This window comes from Arachis stenosperma, chromosome 3 (assembly GCF_014773155.1).
Source record: "Arachis stenosperma cultivar V10309 chromosome 3, arast.V10309.gnm1.PFL2, whole genome shotgun sequence".
NCBI lineage: Eukaryota > Viridiplantae > Streptophyta > Magnoliopsida > Fabales > Fabaceae > Arachis > Arachis stenosperma.
In genome coordinates this window covers 36,396,413-36,413,521 of record NC_080379.1, presented here as the reverse complement: position 1 = coordinate 36,413,521, position 17,109 = coordinate 36,396,413, and the positions used below count along the sequence as shown (strand labels likewise).

General features: G+C 32.8%; 2 protein-coding genes across 2 annotated transcripts; one reads left to right on the top strand and one right to left on the bottom strand.

Moving 5' to 3' along the window:
- Positions 1-998: 998 nt before the first annotated feature.
- On the top strand, positions 999-5,460 carry LOC130967780 (class V chitinase CHIT5b-like). The gene is made up of 2 exons (XM_057892785.1): positions 999-2,118; positions 5,025-5,460. Exons 1-2 carry the CDS (start codon positions 999-1,001, stop codon positions 5,048-5,050), a joined length of 1,146 nt encoding a protein of 381 aa, XP_057748768.1. The 3' UTR covers positions 5,051-5,460.
- Positions 5,461-10,815: 5,355 nt separating this feature from the next.
- On the bottom strand, positions 10,816-12,057 carry LOC130965901 (uncharacterized). Its single transcript, XM_057890660.1, has 3 exons — positions 11,967-12,057; positions 11,715-11,909; positions 10,816-11,621 (listed from the first exon to the last, which is right to left on the bottom strand). Exons 1-3 carry the CDS (start codon positions 12,055-12,057, stop codon positions 10,816-10,818), a joined length of 1,092 nt encoding a protein of 363 aa, XP_057746643.1.
- Between the last annotated feature and the right edge of the window lie 5,052 nt (positions 12,058-17,109).

Here is a 17,109-nt window from a genome sequence, read left to right as displayed (position 1 = left end):
AATTTCAAATGATTTATTATTTAATTTTTAAAAATCTGAAGATTTACGTAATTATCTTATAATAAATTTGTTATGGCTTATTTATCTAATACGCTATTAAAAATTTAATTAAAAATAATTAAAAAATCAATTTATTCAACTAAAATAATTTTAAAAGACTCTTAGAAAATAAAAATTTCTAGGTACTATAATTTTCAATCTAAATTTTTTGGGACCAACTACTCTAAATTAAATGAATAGATAATAAAGGATTCCTCAATCATAAAAGTCAGAAAGAAAATCCAAGTTCCAACAAGCATATTTACACCACAATAGAAGGGAGATACACACACCTCATCATTGACCCATTCACATAACAGTTCGCATATATATATATAGTTCGACATAAATTATTATTAACTTGGTACGTCTCAACACTCTCTAGTTCTCAACCACAACTTACATTTATCATTATTTCCAGCCAGCTTAACAACAGACTTGGAAAAATCTTGGAAATCAAAATTTGATTTTTTTTTTTATATATTATTCCGTGCCGATTGCCGAAACGAGACACAAATACAATTCCAAACCGCATAATCCATATCAGAAACCATGCATTCTGCCGCTCCAAAGGACATAAAATACTTAAACCTAGGACGGCAACTTACAGAATCTCTCACCCTTTGGCAACAACCAGAAAATGATATTTTGACTTGTGTATGTTGACAGACAATTTCGCCTATTCATGCAAGAAAAAGTGAAAACCTGTACAACATTTTGGCCTAACATTTTTTGCTTTGCTCTTTTCGTCCCTACATCAAAATATAAGTTACTTTTTATTGATTCTTAAAAAAAGAATTTTAAAAAAATAGCGTAAGTAATATTTAACAATAAAAACATAACAATGCATGTCATATCGTGCTCCAGCTCTCTAGTAACTTATAAATACCTCTTAAGATCCCACAAAGTTCTTGTCCTTAGAACCAAATAAAAAATCAACAGCCAGTCAGCCACATATCATGTCAATGCACTGTCTACTACATTCCGTCACTTTCACAACACTGCTCATGGCAATAGCCACAGCCATAACCACCGTCCGCGCCACCGTCACTGCTTCTTCTTCACCCATCAAAGGTTCATACTGGTTTGATCAAGAAACATTTCCAGTTTTCGCCATAAACACAACCTATCTCACACACATCTTCTACGCGTTCCTCTTACCCAGCAACACGACCTACACCCTCGAAATCACCGCTTCCAACGCCACCAGCCTCTTGAAATTCACCACCACCCTCCGCTCCAAGTACCCTCCCGTCAAAACCTTAGTCTCCATCGGCGGCGCCGCCAGCGACGCTGCTCTCTTCGCTCGCATCGCCGGAAACGCAGATGCGCGAGCCGCCTTTATCGGCTCCTCCATAGTCGTCGCGCGCCGTTTCGGCTTTGACGGCCTCGACCTCGACTGGGAGTTCCCGCGCACTGCGGTGGAGATGAGCGACCTCGCCGTCCTCCTCCGACAGTGGCGTATTGCGATCCTCGCCGAGTCAGAGCTTACCGGCCGTCCGCCGCTTCTCCTAACAGCCGCCGTCTACTTCGCCAGTGACTTCATCCTCGCCGCCGGTCCGGCGCCGTCGTACCCGGTGATCGCTATGAATAAGACCCTTGACTTTATCAACGTCATGAGCTACGACCTCCACGGAGCGTGGAACAACGATACCGGAGCTCCAGCAGCGTTATTCGACCCGAAAGGGAACGTAAATGCTGTTTACGGGCTTCGGTCATGGATTCGGGCTGGGATCTGCCCGAAGAAGGTGGTTATGGGTTTGCCCCTTTATGGGAAGAAGTGGACCCTACTTGACCCGAATGTGACTGAAATCGGAGCAGCAGCTATTGGGATAAAACCCGAATCCGGTGGGGATGTGCCTTATTTTCAGATTGAGGTGTTTAATAAGGAAAGTGATGCCACCGTCGTGTACGATCCAGATACGGTGTCGGCGTATTCGTACGCGGGAACGTCATGGGTCGGGTACGATGACCCAATGACAGTGACCGTGAAGATTGGGTTTGCTCAGGCTCTGGGACTTCGTGGATATTTCTTCTGGGCTGCTGGCTTTGATCGTGATTGGAAGATTACTGAGCAAGGTATATACTGTGTTGCAAATTAAAGTGAAAAAAAAAAAGACACAAACTTGAAAACCAACACAACGGCAAATTAATTTTAGAAGGATGCTTAATATTATTAGAATTTATTATTTTTGTTTAGTCATTAATATTTAAAAGTATAAAATAAAATATAATAATTAAATTATAATTAAAAATAACAAAAAAATAATAAATTTTAAAAATTTTTTAATATTTTTTAATTTTAAAACAATAACATCGACAAAAGAAATACCAATACCAATAATAAATAAATAACATTATTTAACTAATAGTTTTATTAGTAAATTATTTTGAAATGAAAGAAATATTGTGTTGATAAATTAAAGTTGAGTAATACGTCAAATTAGTCGTTAAGAATTTTTTTAATATGATAATTTAGTCTCAAAAAATTTAATTTCAAAAATCAGTCCCTAACAATTATCTTTGTTATACAATGCACATCCGACGTTAATTTTGTTGTCAATTAATAAGGACAATTTTGTTTTTTGTTTTTTTTTTTTGGTCAAAGGACAATTTTCAATTTTGTTATGTAAACCGTGAAGTCGCCACATGATTATTGAGTGTCACGTGACAAATTAGTCCTTTGCTGCACCACAAAAAAACTACATATATTTATTTATATGATAAATTATTAAAATTGCCTCTAATTTTTTAATACACTGACAAAATTATACTCATTTTTTATAACGTAAAAAAATATTCTCAAAATATTATAAAATACAACCAAAATAACTAAAAAAACATTATTTTTTATAAATAATTTTTATATTTGATAAATCGTTTATTAAAAAAAACTATATTATTTGATCTATAACTCATTGACTACTTTTAGTTATTGTTTAATCAAAATAAATTTTAAAGATTGATTTGGTAATTAATTTTTTAAAAGATTAAAGTATTTGATTAAAATTTTTAAAAATTTTAAAGTTGGTTTAAGGTATTATTACATTAACTTTGAAAGTCACATTTAAAAAAAAAATCCCAAAACTAAACTCTTTTTCTTTGCATTTGATTCATGTATGTTAAGTTTAAATTAAAACCATCAAAAGCAATAAAAAAAGGTTGATCTTTCTTTTCCTGTTGGGAAGTGATTTTATTTCTTGTTATCCTTACCTCAAATCATACAACAAAATAAGGGTGCATAACAGGTACACAATAGTGTGAATATGAAAGCTGTTATTGTATAGTATACAATATTTTATATCTTTTAAACCAATTTCTCTGATTAATGGAAAAGTATTGAAAATATTCCCCTTGGGTTTCGATTTATAAATATTTTTAATGTGTTCTACTTTTTAAATTGAGAAAATTTCACTTCTCTCTTCTTGTTAGATACTAAAATAACATTTCCCTCTCTTTTATTTTATAAATGTAAATTCTCTTCCCTTCTAACTTTTAAAAACTTCCTCTTTAATCCATTTTAAATTTTTTGTGTTAACTAAGGTTAACTTTATCCATTTTTTAAGAAAAAATAAATTATTTTTTGAAAAAATACCCATTAATAAAAATTTTATTTTTTATCATTAAATTTTGCTTACTAAAATATACTTTAATAAATTATTCTTTTATTAATTAAATTGTATTTTTACCAAAATATTTTCAAAAAAATTAATAATTAAATTATTTTTTTCTAAGATACCTACCCTTCAATAACTTTTTAATAATTAAAGTGTTATTTTACTAAAATTTTTGTTAACAATTATTTTTATATTTTTTATTAATTTTTTGTTATCAATATATATTATTTTAATATTAAATAAAAAAATCTTACCACGATTAATATGTATAACAATTAATATATATTGATATTGAAAAATAATTTTACTAAAATTTTTTATTTAATTTAAAATAATATACATATATATTGAAAAATTAATAGTAAAATATAAAAAATTGTTAACAAAATTTTGGTAAAATTATAATTTAATAATTAAAAAATTATTGAAGGTTATTTTAGAAAAAATAATATAATTATTAATTTTTTTAAAAAATACAATTTAATCAATAATAAAAGAATAATTTATTAAAGGATAAATGATAAAAAATAAAATTTTTTCTAATGGGTATTTTTTTAAAAAATAACTTTTTTCTTAAAAATGGATAAAATTAATATTAGTTAATACAAAAAGTTTAAAATGGATTAAAGATGAGGTTTTTTAAAAGTTAGAAGAGAGGAGAATGTACATTTATAAAATAGAGGAGATGGGAGTGTCATTTTAGTATCTCGCAGTGGAGGGGAGTGGAATTTTCTCTTTTAAATTTTATGAATAAGAAAGAGAACTTCCAAAATAATAATAAACTTTTGTTTTTAATTTTTATTTAATAAAATTTTAATAACAGAAAATATAAAACATAAAAATAAAAGATAAACTACCAAAATGATTTCTAATTTCTGAACACGTTCACAAAAAATATCTCTCACTTTTATTAATAAGTGACAAATGACTACTCAAATATTTAAAGTATATGATAGCACGAATTAGCAGTAAATAGCAAAATTTAAATTTAGTAACTACTAAACCTAAAGAACTAAAAAATGTTAGGTAAATAAATTAATTTTTATAGCCAAATTTAACCAAGTTTTTTTTTTTCTTATTTTTATGTGTTTCTTCTTTTTTCAATTGATTTTTATTATGCCAATAAATTATTGGATCAGCTTGATTAAATTTAATTATCAAAATAATTTGGTCACGTAGCATAACTTAGAAAAAAAATAGAAAATAAGACCAAAATATATATTTTAAAAATAGCAAAATTTGTTTAAGCCAAATTTTTATATGAATAACATTTATGGTGCTTTGTTATCCCCTTAAGACGTTAATGCATTTACTTATCTGTACTGCGAAAGCTAACGAACGTAATACATACTTTTTGGTAACTTGCAGCTTCGAAAGCCTGGATAATTACATGAATGATAAGAATGAAGGTTTAAAACTTGATTTCATTGTTTGTGTTATGATTCGTCCTTGTCTTGAATTGTGGGAAGGTTCAAAGTTGTAACAGTTCAACCATTCATTGAATAAATGATGTCCAATATATAATCAGATCGCATGGTAACATCCATTCAAGTTAAACTGGTCATGGAATCATCATATCATCATGTCATTATGATTGGCTATAGCCACCAAAGCAGAGCAGTCGGCTTTACTTATTTATAACAATAATTAGGGTTTGACTGGCGGAGATGCTCAAGTGACTTTTCATTTTAGTAATTTGTTTAACAAGGTATAATACGAGTATCTTGTAACGGATAATTATATTAATCAAACAATTGTAATTCATATTGATATTTAAAGAAATAATATTGGTAATCGTAAATTATATTGCATGCTTTTATTACAATTATTAAAATTACTTTTTCACTAATCTATTTTTAATTATTATTATTAGTGGCACTACCAGAACGGCCTCCTGTCGAGGTGATATTGTTTTGCGGCAATTTTGAACAACGAACTAATGGCGTGTATAACCACAACTAAACCAAACAATATTGCAATAGATATTTTGAACAACGAATTAATAATGTGGTTTGATTGCTTGATTTGCAACATGCTTTAAGAATTATGGGATTCTTTTATGTTGTTGAATATGATCCGATTTTTTTGGAGTTTGCTTGAATGTTTGTGTTGTTATACTCGATTTTTTTATTTGTTGTGATGATTTTTTTTTTTTTTGCTGTATTGTAGGTATAGCTGTATGTCTCATTTAGTAATACTCAACATGTATTTTAAAATTCTATTTGACATAGACTGGGTAAATATTATAGTGTTTTTTGCTATTCCTGTAATTGATAACAAATATGCTTAAACTTTTCGTAGACAATATAGACTATGTCAGGAGGATGAGGATAGATATGAGATTGTGGTTGCTGATCCCGAGGAGAGAATTATCTTTTCCCGACTTGACAAGTCAGAATGTCATTCTATTTACATGTATGAGTACTTTTTTACTAAGCTGTGGTGAATCTCCATTTTTCTGATTTTGAATCTAAAATTCTCTATCTTTGTAAAGTTACCCCTTCTTAACTCCATCCTAATTCTTGTGTTTTATAAAAATTTATCAGCTAATAAGTCCAGAACTCGACTTACCCTTATCCTCCAAAGTTTTCTTTTATCTTTTTCAACTCACCAAACCCTTTAGTTTCGAAAAATAGGGCTGGATTTTCTTATGAGTTGTTCAATGAAGGAAGATTTTTTTTCTATTTTTAACGATTTCTTTCTATCATTTCAAAAATTATTTTTCAAGATTCGATCGGTTGAGGGTGTCCAATCTTTATTTCTGAATGAGAGAGACAAAACCCTTTTTAACCTTTATTAGGAGGAGTTTTTCACAATTATAAAATACAACTTAGAGGATTTAGATGATGTAGAGGAGTGTATAATCACCCTGTTCCAAGAGTATTTGGGTCGAGCTCCTAACCTTGATACCAAGAAGTTTCTGGTAGAAAAATCGAGCTACATGCGTACTAAGCTAGGTAGTACTTTCTTTGCATTTGTAGATACATTTTTATTGATATTTATTATGCTTATGTAATCCGACATTGATACTTGATTTTGCAAAAAGGATGACTAGTGGATTGAATTCTCTAACAACCCTATGCCAAGCCAAAAGGAATGATGTTGCCTGAGTTATTCAATTGAAAGAGGCCGGTAAGTCGGGTGACCTCTCCTCTCCTTCCAAGTCACACTCAGGTCCTTCTTTCTTAATTAAGACTCTTTCTGATCCTACTCCTCCTTCTCATCTTACTCCTCCTGCTGAATTTGGTATTCAAACTATTTTCCCCGTTCCTCCTTTTCCTTAGCCGAAATCGAAAAAAACATAAGACTTCCGAGTCTAGAAGTGTGTATGAACAGGGATTTGATGCTGTAATTTTTTGTGAAAAATACGTCCTTCCCCACATTTTTATTAGTATGGACGATGTCTCTATAAAAAAAATCACCTTCAAGTTTCAACCCAAGGTGGAATTGGGATGGCCAAGATTTATTCTGCTTTTACTAAGACATCTTGAAGAGACTCCCTTTGGTGCCACTCAGCGAACTTTGACGGACTTGCAAGCTGAGGTGACATCTTTGCGGGATTTTAAGTAGGAGTTGGAGGAGGAGAAGGAAACTTTTATTTCTGACCTTTTAAAGCTTTGAGAGAGGGCAAAGCATGTTGAAGCTCCCTGTGTCATGGCAAAAGGTTAAAAAAAGAAGGTTGAGGAGAGTTACACTCGAGTTTTTGAGGAGAAACTGGATTTGGTGGATAAAGTCGCGAGATTGAAAGAAGGATATGTTAATATGGAGGAGTCAATTTCCCAAGGTATGGATGAAATGACCAAGAACTTAAAAGCTCAGTTCCGGATTGTTGCTCCCGATGTGGATCTCTCTCTTAATCCCGAGATGATTGTGATTGATGGAAAAATTGTTCCTCTCGTTGATGATGACATCCCTTCAGAAAATCCCAAGACATCAGGAGCTCGGGTTGAGGAAGCTTCCCAAAGCTTTCCAACTTAGATAGACAAAGAACCCTCCTTTTCTCCAACCCAACTTAAAAAGACTTTCCCTATCTCCTCTGCTTAACCTGAAGAAGCTTCCAACATGACTTCTGCTGAATTGTATCCTCCCTCGTAATTTCATTTCTTGATATTTGATGGTCTGATCCGTGGGTTTTGTGAATACTTTTATTTTGTAATAGTTTAGTTTGGTTAAATTTTTGAGACACTATTTATTGATGGATTCGATCCTTTTGAGAGCTTTTTGAAACGTTGTAGCTTTTGCTACACTTATTGTTATTTATAAGTGTTTTCATAACTTTGACTTGCATGTTGACAAAATGTTTTTCAAAATAACATTCATCTTTAAATTTGTGAATGGTTTTCTAAGTTATTGACTCTTTCCTTAACTCATGTTAAGTGAGTTTTTATAAGGTCAGATAACTTAGAGTCCCCTGTTAAGTAGGTTATGATAATTCTCTTTTCCATTTTTGAATACTTAGTGCCAACTTTTTGAAGTCGATTGTATTTGTTGTTAAGTTACTTTTGTGGTTCATTTTGGAGCCACTTCTTTTACCGACTTGTTTTGTACGAGTGGCTTCTCGGGTTTTAGCCATGATCTGCGTATGTAACTTCTTATACTAATTTGGATCTTGTCGCTTTATCTTGCTGACCATCTTAGGTCGAGCAATAATTTTTGCACTTTACCAATCTTAAATTAGTGCGTGTTAGTAGAGTAATCAATGGAATAAATAATGAATTATCATTATTGAAAGAATGATTTATAAATGCTATTTAGTTACTAAGAGTTTTCTATTGTAACTCATAGCCCTTGTTGTGATGCCTCATTCAAACCCCCTTCAGGAAAAAAAATGTTGTCTGAAAAAAATCATGAAGTCGGAAAAAAGAGTACACTAGAGAACAAGGTTCGCTTCTTAGCTGTAATCTCTCTTTATGTTGCATGCATGACACGACCTTGGGACATCAATTCCCTTGAGGTAAGACACTTTAAAGTAACCCTTTCCTAAGACTTCAATGATCTTGTAAGGTCATTTCCAATTTGCGACCAACTTTCCTTCGCTCGACTTCTGTATGCCGATGTCATTTCGGATTAGTATGAGGTTGTTTGTGGCGAAGTTTCTTCTAATGACTTTCTTGTTTTTCCTTATGGTCATCCTTTGCTTCCATGCTTCCTCCCTTATCCGAGCTTGTTCTCGAACTTTTGGAAGGAGATCGAGTTCTTTCATTTGAGATCGAACGTTTTTCACTTCATTGTAGAATTTCACTTTTGAACTTTCTTCATTGACCTCTATTGGAATCATGGCTTCTATGCCATAAGCATGTCGAAATGGGGATTCTCCAGTTGTTGAGTAGGGAGTTGCCCGATATGCCTACAAGACTTGGGGGAGCTCTTTGGCCCATGCACCATTTGCATCTTATAATCTTCGCTTGAGCCCGGCCAGTATGACTTTGTTCTCAACTTCTGTTTGTCCATTGGCTTGAGGGTACTCTATCGACGTAAACTAATGCTTAATCTTCAGGCTTGCCACCAGATTTCTAAATATTGAGTCAGTAATCGTTTCATTGTCTGTGGTGATAGAGTATAAGACTCCAAACCGGGTAACAATATTCTTGTAGAGGAATTTCTGACTTCTTTCGGCCATGATAGTTGCCAGGGGTTCTGCCTCGATCTACTTAGTAAAGTAATCAACCCAACTATGAGGTATTTTACCTGTTCGGGTGCTTGAGAAAATGGTCCGAGGAGGTCCAAGTCCTATTTTGCGAATGGCCAAGGTAAGGTGATGCTAACGAGCTCTTCTGATGGTGTTACATGAAAATTGGCATATTTTTGGCAACGCTATCATCTTTTAACAAAGTCGGCTGCCTCCTTTTGTAAGGTTGGCCAATAGAAGCCTGTTCGCAAGTCTTTCTTGGATAGGGATCTGGCAAAAGGTCTACCTTGAAAACAGATTGAAGTTTCATATAAAATAAAATATAGTAGTAGCTATCCCCCTCCAACGTTATGGGTATGGGTTTAGGATCCATTCCAACTAAATGGTGGGAAATTGGATCTTGGTCTATTTGATATTGTTCTTTTTTTTCGATAAAAAATATGTTTTCTTGTCTCTCGTTTCTGAAGAATAAAATCAAAGAACCTAATGGATCTAACTTGAATTAGAATTCTCCGGGGGTTCTGATAGTCAATGCATCCTACGCTCCAGCCCTTAGCCCTTAACTCCTTAGCACAAGCACTAAGTAAGCCCTCCAAGGCCTAGCTCCCAAGTGATTTCAATAGATGCCACTATAGACTTTTTGTAAGACTTCTTCGGTCGATGAGGTTGGAACACACTTTATTAAGGGTATAAAAATCCTTTTTTATAGAGTACGTTGTAGACCAAAGTATAGTTCTGTGCGTCCCTTATGAGCCTCTTCACCTCTTTTCCTTTTTAGGGAGGATATCAAATTTAAGGTATTCGATGATGGAGTCATCCACCCTAGATTTGGGTTTGTTTCCATCAGTGCATCTGAATTGTCGACTTCTTTGATTTTTGATGGGGTGTGGAAAGTTTCTTGGATTAGACTTCTATTGTTGCCCCTGACTTGGTGCTGGCCAATTTAGAGAAGGCATCAGCTCAGTTGTTCAATTCTCGAGTAATATGCCTAACCTCTGCTCCCTAGAATAAGGCTAATTGTTCTAGTGTTTCCTCCAAATATTTATTTATATTGGGATCTTTGGCTTGATAAGTCCTACTTATTTGAGAAGTTACTAGTTTTATCACCCATGCCAAGCACGGATACGATGAATGCATGTTCTTTTAAATACTTGCTTCCTTTACCTATGTTGTTATATTTTATTAAAATGAAGCCATATATTACATGTGATGTGATGAGTTAAATTAAGCTTACATAATTTAACGAAAAGCCTTAGAAGTTGGATCATTTATCAAACCCAAAAAATACTGGGACAAATAAATCTAACATAATACAAAAATTTAAATATATATAACCTAATAAGTAGATATTCCTAATTTGCTAAATACTTCTCGGTAAACGACGTTTATGGTATGTCTAGAGAAAACTCCATCGGTATCTAAGATCAACATCTTGAGATTAGATTTGTTCTTGATTCTCGAAAGAACCACATATAGTTGTCCATGTGTGAACACTGATCTCAGAAGATAAACTCTAACCACGGATAAAGTCTATTCTTGAGACTTATTTATTGTCATTGCAAAAGACAGCATCAATGGAAACTGTCTACGTGTAAATTTCACTGCTAGTTTTTTGTTGTTAGGGACCAAATTCATGCGAGGAATCAAGACAACATCGCCAACGTTGCGACCTATAAGAATCAAACATTCCACAACATGATCTCCAAGTCGCCAAACTTGGAGCTCTATTCCATTACATAACCCATTTGATTGATCAATGTTTCGTAACAGCATTATGGGAACACCAAACTTGAGTTCTAACTTGTGTTGTGGAATTCCTAAAAAATTAATCAAATTCAACATCTCTGGACTCATCGTGTATAGTTCAGCTTCCATGTTACCTTCCTCTGTACACACATAATCAGAACTCAAATATTCTTTGCGCTCACTAGGAATCAGTGACATGACATAGGTGTTAACTTCTGACACGACATCGAGAGTAGGAACCAAAATACATCTTTTCTTGAAAAAATCATAATTTGACAGTGAATTTAGCATATTAGGAAAGGCAAAATCAACTAAATCGCCTATTAAAGATTTCTCAGATGTTAAAAGAAACTCATGAGGTGTTTGTATTTTGGATTCCCCAGCTATATTGTCCCCAAACAATCCATCACCAACCTGTAGCAACCATGTAGCAAAATCCATGGTCTCTTTATCATGGCAATTCAAATAATCTCTAGAGAGCCTCATATTTTGACGTAACTCTAACACCTTGCAAGCACGAACAATATCTTCGCTTGATCCAAACGGAACCACTGGAAGAATATGTCGAAAATCCTCGCTAAGGACAACGACTTTACCAGCAAAAGGAAAATTTGCTCAGAAACCTTCGTCAAATCGGAGTATATCCTTAAAATACTTGTCTAGCGCTTCATAGCAAAACTTACTTAATATTGGAGCCTCGTCCCAAATTATTAACTTCGAAAATGAGATGAGTCTTGCAAGCGATGAACCAGGATTTATGTCGCAAATCGAGTCTTCACCAATGCTTAATGGAACCTTAAAGCGCGAGTGCGCAGTTCTTCCATTAGGCAACAATAATGAGGACATTCCACTTGAGGCAACGTTCAACAGAACCTGACCTTTGGATTAGATGTTTGTTGAAAGTATATTCCATAAACATGTCTTTCCAGTACTACCGTAACCATAAACAAAAAAGAATCCACCGACGCAATCATGTACTGCACCCATAATCTCATCATAAGCCACTTTTTGGTCTTGATTCGTCATAGTGATTAACCGAACTGATTCTGTGAGTAGTTATTCTCTGTCGAAATTTAACTCATCATATAACACAAAATCTTCTATGTCAAAGGTAGAAACATTCTCCGGAAATGGCATTTCTGGATATTCCCTTAAAGAACGGCCGTTGCTTTGCATAATTCTCTCAATTTTCATAAGGCAAATGTTTTGTATCTCGTTATCATGTAGATGAACTTCTACAAAAAAAAGGGTAAATGAAAAGTGTTAGCAAAAGATCCTTTAAAAGAATAGTACAAAATTAATAAGACAACATACATGTATTAGAATTGTGTATATCAATGTAAGAATACCCCGATACCAACATTTTTCCATAGACATCTTCTTTAGTTCGTATATAATATCATCCGAGCAATAAGCCCAACATTGCTGCCACACATACTTTAGTCTTCCCATATTATTTGATGTTAGCAAGACCACAAATAGTCTCCTAATATAATCGGAAGAAGCCCATAGACTTGCCTCTTTTAATGCATCAATATATTCTTTGTCATCCTGCAAAAGTCCAAGCACATAGCAAGCCTCTTTCTACGTATCGTGTACAATACCATCAATGGTTCTTATATCCTCAAATGAAGTGCACCCTTTCTTCAGATTTAGTAGCAACCTTAAATAATATTCTTCTCCATGTCCCTGAGGCATATGTGACAGTCGACCAATGACTTGGCTCTGCTTCCGCAATCTCTAATCATAACTCTGTTTGTTCCAAACAAAGTAGGAAGGAAATTCAGTATAATTAAGAGTCTGTGCAAACTCAAATTCTTTATTTGCAGCCATCCAGCCCATAAACATGCTTACCTTTTGTTTAGCAGTATGCACAACATTATCAATTGCATCATTATCTTCATATATTAGTGACTGTTGACCTAGAAGATGAAATGGAAATCTAATGACGTTCAATTCTTTATACTGAATTTCAAAACCAAATAACTTCCTAGCAGCTTCACAAGTAGAAATGTACCTACAATCATAATAATTTTGTATCTCATCTACCTATACAGCTGAACCAAATCCATCATCAAGAAAAATAATGTTGTAACTCAGTCATTGCCCTTATGAACATACTTAAATAGATATTTAATGGCAACCGACTGACAGGTGTACTCAACATTAATATAACAACCATATTTTGCTAGTAACTGTGGATTATAGGGCACTATAAATCAATTGTCAAGATCAACATCTTTCTTAAAGATTGTTCGATTATTGTCAGGTCTCATATATTTGGGAAATCCTGCTTCATCTATCGTGGTTTTGGCTCGTGGACTCATAGGGAAGAATTTGGAGCATTTTTCATCCACCATACATGGACTCTTTGGATTAAGCACACCACATGAACCATGAACCATGAATCTCTCAACCAAAGAATATAGCATTGGGTTTTGAGACTGATCAGGTATATCTGCAGAGATATAAAAATCGATGTATTGTGAATTATGTGGCTTTACATTTGGATGTAAAAAGAGCAATATGTGGCAGTATGGAAGTCCCTTCTTCTAGAATTCGACGGTAGAAACTACTTAAACAAAACAAAAAGACGAAAAAAGTGAGAATTCAATAAATAGTTCCATAAAATACAAAGGAAAAAGGTAAACGACTATAATTGACTAACTTGCTCTTGGCTTTCCAAACACATCACTCTTTTTTAAATCACTGATCAACTCCTCAAGCTTTATCTTAAAGATGCAACATATAATGTTTGGCCTATCTTCAGGTTTCAAAGAGTAAGGAGATACACATTCTTTAATCTCTTTCCATTCAGGATTACATGTGATAGTGATAAAATAGCTTGCATATCCAGCATAGCAACAAATAGCAAATGCATCCTTACAATTGTTATACATGTACCTCGAACAGCCAGCAAATGTACCAGGGAGTATTATCCGCCTACCAGTTTTTGTTGCAATTGTCTCTCCCTGCACCAGACATTCATGTAGACCGTTCAGCTTGTGCATTCGAAACTTCTTTTGATTATACCTATGAAATTGCAATCGCTCAGACTCGACTATTGTATAACTATCGACCAAAAACTGTTGGAACAACCGTCTGGATCTAGTTAAAACTGATGACTCATGATCTCTTATTTGAATCCTAAACGAAAAAAAATTCTCTTATACTGATTATATCCTTCTTATATTTGTTTTTACGCATTCTATTCTGAGAGACTAAAAGATCAGCCCTAAATCCATCTTTTGCATAAGGAAAAAGTAATGGATATTGCAGTGCAAGATATTAAGGGTGCTTAACATCAATTCGGTTCAATATTTTTGAGTGTGTCTCGATTATAACATCCCTATTAGATTCATCCGAATCTATATCACCAACAATCAGTGCTGTAACTTCAAATACAGTAGGCATATTATATCTTATGCCATCGGTATCGCTATTCTTTATTAACCGAAGTCTTATATCCATTTTTTTATCTTTCGTCCATCTATCTCTTGCATAACGAAAAGATTTAGCCAGCGGATTGTATGCATCGAACATGTCCCTCAAAGCAGCAACTATATAACATTCAATGGCGGACTCACTGGATTTAATACTACGCATAGACCGAAACAAAAGATAAATTAGTAGAACAATTAAAATAAATGAGTCAATCACTAAAAGAAAAAAGCCTCTAAAATATAAAGAACTTACCTAATAGAAGACATCCTATTATGGATTTCATTTTTTGTATCGTATATATATAGCTGGGCAAATTTCGGTTTACTTGAATGCTCAGGCATCAAACTACCAATTGAGTAATAATTTTGACCATTTATCATAAACATTGGTGGAGCAGAACCCTTATTTAATTTGTATTGTATCTTTTCTCCCATTAAGGTAAATGCAAACATTTCATTAAATGACCTTATATTCTTCTGATATAATTTGGCTTTGGTATTATTATCATATACTAAATTAGAAAGCAATTCCGGTGGTTCTTTCAATAACGGTAATGAGACATTATCGCTCATACAACACAAACTAAATAATAGTATGGCACTACTTCTAGACTTTGAAGTAGCTTTTGATATCCACATTTTAGCTCCACAATAAAAATATTTGTAATTTGGATGACCACATAACCAAATATATCTACCACAAAAAAGGGAATAAATTAACTATATGAATTGTTGAACTTATTTATAGTTTCGTACACACAATCATGCACATGAATGCATATTATGATAATAGAATATGTAAATTGGAGAAAAAATAGTAGATTTTAAATTAAAAAACTTTTAGCTATATGAGTACTGCACAATTCACCATGTACTATGAAAACATAATTTGCTTAATTGTTTATTGCATGACCAATTACCAAAAATAGGAACATATAAATAAAAACTATAATAATACCAGTTTTTGTTTCTGAGATAGTATCGCACTTATTGAATCCATAACTGATATGCAACACACCACGAGCTTCCCTAAAATTCATATTAACAAATGACACACCATAGTAACAGATCAGTTAGGCTATGTTAATTTAAAAATGCTTTTGACTTATAAGAAGGAAAGAAATACACAAATCATCGTGTGGGCTAAATTTTCGATCTGTTTAAAAAATCATTAAGCAAATGCTAACATATGATCTTTGGCAATTGGCTCGGGATGAGAATCTTTATGGCGAGATAAATTTGAGCCTGAGGCTGAAATGAAAAGTAAGAATGATGCATACAATTATAATTGCACAGTCGAAGTTCAAACTGCCATATACAAACTATATTAATCACATATACATACGCACAATTAAGTATTTGAATGGTTGTAAAGCATAATAACAATAAATGTTTTGATGTTAATTAACTTTGCATGGATAGACGTATTTATTAAACCTATTTGTACAGAGCATAATAAACCCGAGGAAGTGTGCAAATCTACACACATGCATTGAGACGTTTTTGGATTAACTGCATTAAATAAATTTAATAAATAAATGATTAGGAAATAAAAAAAAAATCACATCTTAATAATTCTAATGCTAAAAGTATTTATCTGCAATTTAAGCTTTACCTAATAATAATCTAATACACCATTGAATATATGAAGCAGTAAAGTAGTTGAACGAATGTTAGCAGGATACAGTTTAAATAAATGAAATATATTTCGGGTCCTACTAACCATTTTCATAAGGAATTATGCTGTCTTATGTGTATCTCCCCCTCTTTCGACTTCTTAAGATGCCCAATCTTTTATTTCTAGCTAACTTGCCAGAATAGTCCATATAAATATACCACTACAGCAAAATGTGTACATATATCAAACTGCTTAAATCCCTGTTTATCATCTTGTGTAGTATCCAAGATCATATCTCACAAAATACAGAATTTAATATTAAGATTCTAAAAAAAAAACTAGCACAACGTCAATTGAAAAAATCAATTGAATGAATTAGAGTGGAACAAAGACAGTACGTACCGTCTAGAAATATTGGCAGCTTCACATTGAAAACTATATGACTTGCTTGATCTATAAAGAAAATAGTCAACAAAAAGCTTGTTAGGTGTAATAGGAATAACAAAGTCATATTGGAGAATGGTCGAAACTGATGGCTACATAATAATTTCAACCATAAAACCACGTCTTATTCCTAAATTATATTCATTCATTCTATTATATACTCTAACAAAAACCAACTCACACAAGGCTTTAACAATAGAAAATCCAACACAAAAAAGTAATGTATTTTAAGGGAAGAAAGCACTATCTCACAAATCATCTGCATAATAAGATCAGAAATCCTTTTTTCAAATTATCTAAGGTTTCTAAGTCGGTTAGGTACCTCGAAATCAAAATATCATCACCGCTGATGACATTTAATTTTAAGATTATTTAGTTATTAATAATATACAATCAGAGTAAAAAATAACATCATAATATTATTAATAGTTTTTTTATTTATTATTATTAATAGTTTTTTCTTTTCTTTAATAAAAAAGCATATAATACCCTTACATTTCATTTATTTTTAATTATTTCTTCTATTATATCTAAGTGAACTATATCATTGTTGCTTGATATAATGGCTAAATC